The following is an 8296-nucleotide window of genomic DNA, read 5'->3' as shown; positions in this document are numbered from 1 at the left end:
TCAACACTATATAGCAGACGCTTTTACCTTAGTAGCCTGTCTGATTGCATGCATGGAAATGGGGGGAGGGGGTCAAACAAATCAAGGCTATGCATAAACAGAAAACAAAGCAATATTCGTAAAGCTAGGCAAGCGAGTGTAGCATTGGAGAAACATAAGGCTTGAGGCTTATTGATTCTTTAGATCGCAACTGTTTGGATTCGCTTTCCTTCTTAAATATTGGTGTACCATTTTGGCTTCAAGAAAATCTCTTCTTGCTTCTGCCCCTCTCTTTGGGGAGGGGTCGCTTAACTCAGGGACGTGATGTTAGAGCGGCCTCCAGGGGGTGCCACGATGCGCTTGCTGGCCGAGCGGACCCCCTCATCCACTTGGGTGCCTTCGGTTGGCAACACATCCCCAGGAAGGAAAAAAGGGAGGGGGGGTGTGGAAAAGAGAGAAATTCGATTAGTTTTCAGAGTGTCAGATGGCAGGCACCCTCCTGGCCTCATCTCCCGAGAAATTTCCATTCCAGTCTATCAAACATTCTAGGTGTATCATATCCATCCTCCTGAATGCCTATCTCCAGCAGAGAAAAAAAAAAAAAAAAACGAGGACCACAGAAATGCAAACCTACAGTTACTTTTCCCCATCGTAAGACTACAGGCTACGGGGCAACTAGACAATTATTTTCTATGAATATTAGTTCTTAAAGCATCAACCAGGCTAGCCCAGCAGAGCATTTACTCAACAGCGGCTCTAACAGAGGTGCACAACACCACGCACAGCTCCCACGGTCACCCGCGGAGAATCACCACCAATTCATCATGGGAGTCATCGCACCCCACCCCACCAGGTGTGACCTCTAAGCAGAAATGGTCATCATTTAAGCCTGATCTTTGGGGCACCTATGGCTCTGCCGGTTGAGCATCTGCCTTTGGCTGGGGTCTTGGGATCCAGCCCCGCACTGGGCTCCCTGCTCGGCGGGGACCCTGCTTCTCCCTTCTCCCTCTGCTTGTGCGCGCTCTCTCTCTCTCTCTCTCTTTCTCAAATAAATAAAATCTTAAAGGAAAAAACAAAACAAAACAAAAACCTGAACTTTAACCTCTTCGAAACTTATCTTGCTTTCTCATCGGGACTCCTTTTTGAGTCAGCAAAGTTTCCTGCTGACCCCAGTCACCACCTTCCAGAAGGTGTTGGGGGGGGGGGGCTGGTTCCCAGGTGGCCAGCCAGCTCAGAGCACTCCCGGCTCCTCCCCACCTACCCCCTCCCTCCCCCGCACCCCCCTCACCCCTCCACCAGGCCCTTCTCACAGAAGGGCACCTGGCGCTTCGCCCACTCACCAGACAGGCTGAATCCCGACTGATGAAGGTTCCTCACGGGCGGGTTGGGCCGCGTGGGGGAGCCCCGGGTGGAGCCCGCGGGGGTGCCCCCTTTGGGTGTGGTGGTCAGGTCAAACACCGGCCCGTCGTACAGGCCCCTGGGGACCGCATGCAGGTCTGCCATCTGCAACAGAGAAAGGGGTCACCCCAGAGTCTGTCAACGCGTAAGGTCCCTTCTAGCTAAGTCGGGGAATCCAGGGTGCAGTGGGAGCCAGGAAATAAGACAAATAGTAGGGTGCCCTAAGGGAAGGAGAAGGAGAAAACAGAGGGTGTGGAGACAGAGCGACGGTACAGAGGTCGGCAAGGACTTCTCTAAATAGGTGAGCTTTGCTCTTCAGGAGCAAAGGGACCTGTTGTGGGGGGACACTGAGGAAGGAGGAGGAGAGGCTGCGAAGTCAAGGACAGGGGCAGGGGTGGTGGCGGAAGCAGTGTCCCCAGCAGAGGAAGCAGGTGGGGGAAACGGGACAGATAGAAGGACCACCGGCTGGCCCGGAGCAGAGGACGCAGGAAGGGCAGCGGTTTGGGACAAGGTCGCAGTGCTGGGGGTGACATCCCGTGGGGGCTCCAGGCCCACTCCTTGGCACAGAGCAGAGCTGGCAAAGCTGGATGGCGTCCCGCAGTCCGGCCCCTGGCCTCACGCTGTGGCCGTGAGCCCTCATGGGCCTGTGGGGCCGGTTGGACCACCCCCTGCCAGGAGCGGGGGTAGGGGGGTGGGGGCGGCTCAGGGTCACACGAAACATGGTGGCTCCCCCGAGTGGCTCTCGGCAGATGCCGCAGGGCAGACGGCACAGGGCAGCGGTGCAACCAGCACCCGCCTTGCCCACATCCCATCACAGGCTGCTTGGGGGCGTCGGGGGGACAGGGTAGCTCATAGCAAGACTTCCAGCCTGTCTGCACGGAGCCTCCCCTCCCCTCTGTGGGTGACTCAGGTGCAAGCACAGAGGTGAAGCTCAACATGTTCAACGTGTTCGCAGATGCCGATGATCTAGGCGGGACCACATCTCTCTCCATGGTCCCCAAAAACCTTGGCCAGGGGGCGCTGGGAGGCTCAGTGATTAAGCATCTGCCTTCAGCTCAGGGCGTGATCCCGGGGTGCCAGGATCGAATCATACATCGGGCTCCCCACAGGGGGCCTGCTTCTCCCTCTGCTTGTGTCTCTGCCTCTCTCTCTGTGTCTCTCATGAGAAAAGAAAATCTTTAAAAAAAGAGAAAGCCCTTGGCCAGTAACTCTAGATCAACATTCCTTTGGGTACGTTATCTGAAGTCACCTCAACAGGAACACAGAGCTGATGTAGACGAGAGGTTTGGGTTCCATTCTCTTCTCTATTAGGCCAAACCTGGGGCGTGGGATTTCCCGCCACACTGGCTAACCTTAAACCATCGCTAATAGAGAGGGAGGAAACGCTGTCATAAAATAAACAGTGCGGGCTGCAGGGACATTCAGACTAAATGACAGATGCCTCTGGAAATGCATGCACGGCCTAAGAGACGCTGCGCCTCATCCCGGGAGGGGGCCGGGAGCAGATCGGACCTGGCCCGTGGCCTTGGGCAGGGAGGCCTGCAGCAGCAGGAAGCAGCAGCTCTCACGCACAGAGCAGCCAGGTGCCTCCAAAGACACCCTGGGGTTCCGGGAGCGGGTATGGAGTTCCTGTGAGCCTCCCTCTAATGGCCACCGCAGTGGCCCAGCATCCCCACCGTGTCCCCACCGCGCCGGCAGCATGACTGAGGACTCACTCTCCCGGCGGCGGGGCGCCGGCCCGTCCCATGTGCACGGGGGACCGCGTGCCTTCCAACCGACCAGGTCAGAACTGGGGGGTCAAATTGCACCCCATCCCAGGGCTGGTCTAACCCTGCTCTGGGGGTCCCTAGCCCTTACAGGAAGGCGACCCTGCGATCGGTGTGGGGGTCGCAGCGGCGCTGAGGAAACAGAGCTGTGGGCCTCACCAGAAGTCAAGGAGAGCCGCTCCACATGGGACATGCGGGGAGATCCCTAAGTAGACACACACAGATACATGTCTGTGTATCTGTCTTTCTACCTGTCTATGAAATCGGGGGCAGAAACAAGATTTTATGCGAACCACAGACCTAGCCAGAAGAGTCATGAACACTTGCCCTCGGGAGCAACGCTGGACAGAAGAGAGGAGACCCCGAGGGGCGGGTGCGGGCTGTTGACTCTCACTGCGTGCCTTCCTCCAAGAGGGATTTTTTTTAAAAAAAAAACATAGACTATCTGGAATTATTAAAATTTTAAATTATTTCAATTAAAAGTACCATAAAAATGGAGGAAAGTCATTTAACAAAAAGGTTTCTTGGGCCAAAAATAGTTCAGAAACCCCCTGCTATAGGACATCAAACCTGTGCAGTTGTCCCCTGGGGAGAGGTCTCTGCAGGGCGTGTCTTCGGGAGGGTCGGGGGCACACGGTCCCCTCCTGACCTCGTGGGTACCGTCCCTGGGCCCGATGGGACACAAGCCCCTTCCCCCACCTGAGGTCCCGCCAGCTTCTCACCTTCCTCCGGGCTTTAATGCGCTTGTAGACGTAGTCAGAGAACGGGCTGCAGGGGATGAAGCGGCCTGCCCCCTGGGTGACGTGCAGGTTGCCATCCTCCAGCATGATCTTGCCCTGGCAGATGACCACCAGAGGGGCCCCGCGCAGCTCCAGTCCCTCGAAGATGTTATACTCCGCAGCCTAGAGACGGAGAGGGGCGAAGCCATGAGGGCGGGCGGAGGACGAGGCGGAGAGGAACAGTGTTCCTGGGCGGGGGGCCCTGCTTCCGGCCTCGCTGCAGCCGAGGTACCAGGGAAGCCAGGAAAAGCTTCCAGTGCCACCCGGCAGCTCTCGGGGAATAGAAGTCCCGGGGGAGAGAGAAAGCGGCTAAGCAGAGACCGGACTTCCCAGCAAAGAGAAACACCAATCCTCAGTAAGGCCCTGGTCTGGAAGCACATTCTGTCACTGGCAGTGTCACAGAGAAGCTTGGGATGCTGGGAGATGGTCTCCACGAGCCCCAAATTAAATGATGAGACGTGGGGCACCTGGGTGGCTCAGGGGGTGAGCGTCTGCCTCCGGCTCGGGGCGTGGTCCCGGGGTGCCAGGATCGAGTCCTGCCTCGGGCTCCCTGCACGGAGCCTGCATCTCCCTCTGCCTGTGTCTCTGCCTCTCTGTGTGTGTCTCTCATGAATAAATAAGTAAAATCTTTAAGAATAAAATAAAACCAAGGCCATCCCCTCCAAAAATGGGATGTCTCTCTACTGCCTTCATTTATTCACCAAGCGCAAGGCAGTACTACAAAAGGTTAAGGACATCAGTTCAGAGTCCAGTTGTGTGGGTTTAAACCCTAACTTCACCATTTACTGAATCTCCTTGCATCTCCATTTCCTCGGTGATAAAATGCAAAAGCTAACAGTGCGCACCTGCGGCGGACTGTTACGGAGATCCGGTGAACAAAAAGCACTCTGCCTGAAACATAAATGCTTTAACATATGAACTCTTGGGGATCCCTGGGTGACTGAACAGTTTAGAGCCTGCCTTCAGCCCAGGGCATGATCCTAGAGACCCGGGATCGAGTTCCGCATCGGGCTCCTTGCATGGAGCCTGCTTCTCCCTCTGCCTGTGTCTCTCCCCCTCTCTGTGTCTCTCAGGAATAAAATCTTTAAAAAAAAACAAAACAAAACTCTTTTTACCAACACGGATTAAGCCTTTTCCCTTGGGCATTGGGCGTTATTATCCTCCACGTAAAACTCCTCAGGAGAAAGTTGTCTGGGCTGTTCATCAATTTTTTTCATGTTCTCTCTCCTGGGTACAGGGGGCATCACTGGCTCCCGGGCTCGGGCCCGTGCAGTGTGAGAGGAAGTGCCATATACCACTTCTCTCAGGAAAGCTCTCAAGAGTCGCTACTCCAGTGACCATGATCTGGCCCCCGGCCTCAGCCTGTGTAGACACGGCGCCTCCGTGCCTGAATACCTGCTGGGAGCAACCCCCCACTGACCCATCTGGGAGACCAGGAGTGAGAAACAACCTGCTGAGGTATTACATCACTGAGAATTTGGTGAGGTCTGTGACAGCGACCCATCCTGGTCTAGCAGGCCTGGGGCGACGCACGTCCACACCTCTCTCCTGACCGAGTTCCACATGCGCCTTCTCCACACCACTCTTCTCCCGCCAGCAAGTGCCTTACCGACTGGTGGCTCTTGGCCGAGACAATCTTCACCGCATCTGGGTCCCAAATCACCAGGTCGCTGTCAGAACCCACAGATATTCTCCCCTTGCGGGGATAGAGGTTGAAGATCTTGGCGGCATTTGTGCTTGTCACAGCCACAAACTGGTTTTCATCCATTTTCCCAGTGGCCTATTGGGATACCAAAGAAACTCAGCTCAGGACATCTGAGCTCAGAGCAACGTGACCACCAGGGCCAGAAACGCCCAGACGGCGTCTGAGGAGATGAACACGGACCCCCACCCACAAGCTGTCCACCTGGCTGGCTGCGCCATCACGGCAGCCAGGGACGATGGGGAACACATGGCTTCAGAAAGCGTCTCCACTCTTGGAGGGGGTGTCTTTTTCTGGTTTGTGTATATACTTCCTTCTTTGCCCTCTTAATTCCAAAAAGATTTATAGAATTCCCAGTAAAAACAAATGTGGTTATGAGCCCATTTTTTAGATATCTGTTTGTATTTGCATGGTCACAAGATAAATATGGAAGAGCCTCACCCAATAATAATAATGGTTAACCCTGGGTTGTGGAAATATGGCTGATTTTTGTTTTCTTTCTTGTGTGTGCTTTTCTATGCTTTTCAAGTGCTCTTTTAATGAGAATGTATCATGTGGGTAATTAAAATATATATATATATATTATTTTTAACAATTCTAGATTGTGCCAAGTTAACTATATATATTTATATATTCATAAATACACAACAGTGTTTAGGAAAGAACAAAACCTAAGTATGTGAGGGAAGAGAAAAATATTTATACTTTCCTTCTTTACAAAACAAAAAGCCTGGATAAGGAAAAAAGAATTTAGTTTCAAATCTAACTTTGGGCTTCCTGGGAACCACGATGAGAAGGGAAATTTGGTGGCTTACTCTGTGCAGATGAATGAGGCATTAGTTCATATGCAATATACATACGGCTCAGAAATAAATGTCTTTAGAGTTTTTAAAATAAAAGAGAAGGAGGGTGCCTGGCTGGCTCAATCGGTGGAGCATGCAACTCCTGATCTTGAGGATGTGAGTTCGAGCCCCATGTTGGGTATAGAGATTACTTAAAAATAAAATCTTTTAAAAAAATAAGAAAATAAAAAAATAAAAGAAAAGGAAGTGATCAACTTAATAATGAGTTAATTATTATTTTTACTAAAACCTTTGGGACAGCCTTCATTAGCATGGCTATTTCTTTTGTCAGCCTCGGTCATGTTATTAAGGAAAATACAACCAGGCTTACTGTCAGAAGACCTCTGGTCAACAGTCCTTTGTACAGCCTGGATGACTACGCACTCAATGAAGGGCATCCTTGATGAGCAAGCTGACTTCAGTCTCTTAGGCATATACCCCTTGCTTACCATTTCAATGGGTTATATCCAGCCCCTTCAAAAGAAGTGACAATACTCCCTCCAAAAATAATTTAATTCACTCTTAAGTACAGATCATTCATGCCATCAGATAGATGTAGGGTCCGTATGTGTGGCTCCTAGTTGTTTTAGCAGTCTAGAGGAGGAGGTCTCCTCAAAATGTCAAGATTCATCCCTCTGTAGGTAACATTCCTAAATCACATGGTTCCAGAAACATCTCAGCAGGTATGAGGGCTCACCTACCAAAAAGCAGTGGCAGGAGGCTCTGATCTGGCCCTGGCCCCTGTCCCATGACCTTGATCCTTACCACAGCCTTGTCCCAGATGACAGACATCCGCTCTTCCACACCGTTGGTGCCCTCAGGGATGGCTGTGAAGTTGTCCTTCCCAATCGCCTTCTGAGCAGTACTGAAGGTACAGTGGGCACTCCCAGAGAGCTGCAGGTCTCCACTGGCAAAGGAAAAAAGCTCCATGTAAACTGGAGAGGTGGCTTAGAGGCACCGCCGGGGACAAGCATTGAGTGTCTACCATCAGCATTCAGAACGCCAAAACTTGAGTTTAGGATCCTTTCTGTACTTCTTACCAGATACGTGAGCATAAGTGAGCTCTTTCCCTCCCTGGGCCTTACAGTTAGCCCATCCGGAAGATGAGGGGGTTAGCTCATCTCTGTGTAACAAAATAAAAGGGACCCAAATGAGGGATAGGGATGACCCTACATGTCCTCGGGGGGAGGGCACAAATGAGTCTCCCTTTAAGTTCAGTTAGGTCCTGTTTAAAATTAGGCAAATGATCTGACCCTCAGTAGCTTAACCTGTAAAGTTGCCAGTTGTCATGAGGATCAATGAGATCATCTGTGTAGTCTCGCCAGTCTTCGCACATGATATGTATTAACTGCTCCTCTCATTATTAATATCATTACTGTTAGTGATTTGTAAAATATAATGGGGAAGAGCCCGTTGTTCTCCATGTGTTCTCCTCACTGCAGACTCTAATCTAGATGATGAGTGGGCTGCTCTAGTCCTCATCCCCCTGGTCCCACGATGTTTCCACGGGACACATGCTGCTCGTCATCCTGCACCAACCTGGCCAGCAAGGAGTTGATGTAGTCAGGAGTGGTCGGGTCAGGGCTCAGAGGTGGGGATGTCACAAACGCAGCTGCCTTAGCCCAGTTCTTGCTCCAGTAATGGGTTCCATCTGTGCCGAGGCTGGCAGTGATGGGCTCACCAAAAACCACATTTCCTGCAAGGGTAGGAAGTAGACAATAGATTTGTATAATGTCTGTGCTGCTCCAGACCTGGCTCAGATAATCATGGCCCCTGGCCCTCGCCAGGGCTGTGGATCTGAAGTCATGCAAGCCTGGGGTCACGTCTATG

At 52.2% G+C, this 8296-nt stretch overlaps 1 protein-coding gene across 2 annotated transcripts in view; it reads right to left on the bottom strand.

The window, feature by feature from the left end:
- Window positions 1–8296, bottom strand: part of DPYSL3 (dihydropyrimidinase like 3) — a 115127-nt gene continuing 106831 nt past the window's right edge. For both annotated transcript variants that reach the window (XM_055332880.1, XM_055332881.1), the window contains exons 9-14: window positions 8006–8162; window positions 7232–7373; window positions 5532–5702; window positions 3866–4045; window positions 1320–1482; window positions 1–376 (exon numbers count right to left, since the gene is read on the bottom strand). In XM_055332880.1, the coding sequence (XP_055188855.1) occupies window positions 288–376; window positions 1320–1482; window positions 3866–4045; window positions 5532–5702; window positions 7232–7373; window positions 8006–8162 (902 nt within the window). In that variant the 3' untranslated portion in view covers window positions 1–287. The remainder of the gene's footprint in view (window positions 377–1319; window positions 1483–3865; window positions 4046–5531; window positions 5703–7231; window positions 7374–8005; window positions 8163–8296) is intronic.

The sequence above is a fragment of the Nyctereutes procyonoides genome, unplaced genomic scaffold (assembly GCF_905146905.1).
Source record: "Nyctereutes procyonoides isolate TBG_1078 unplaced genomic scaffold, NYPRO_anot_genome, whole genome shotgun sequence".
Lineage (NCBI taxonomy): Eukaryota > Metazoa > Chordata > Mammalia > Carnivora > Canidae > Nyctereutes > Nyctereutes procyonoides.
This window is presented reverse-complemented; position numbering and strand designations above follow the sequence as displayed.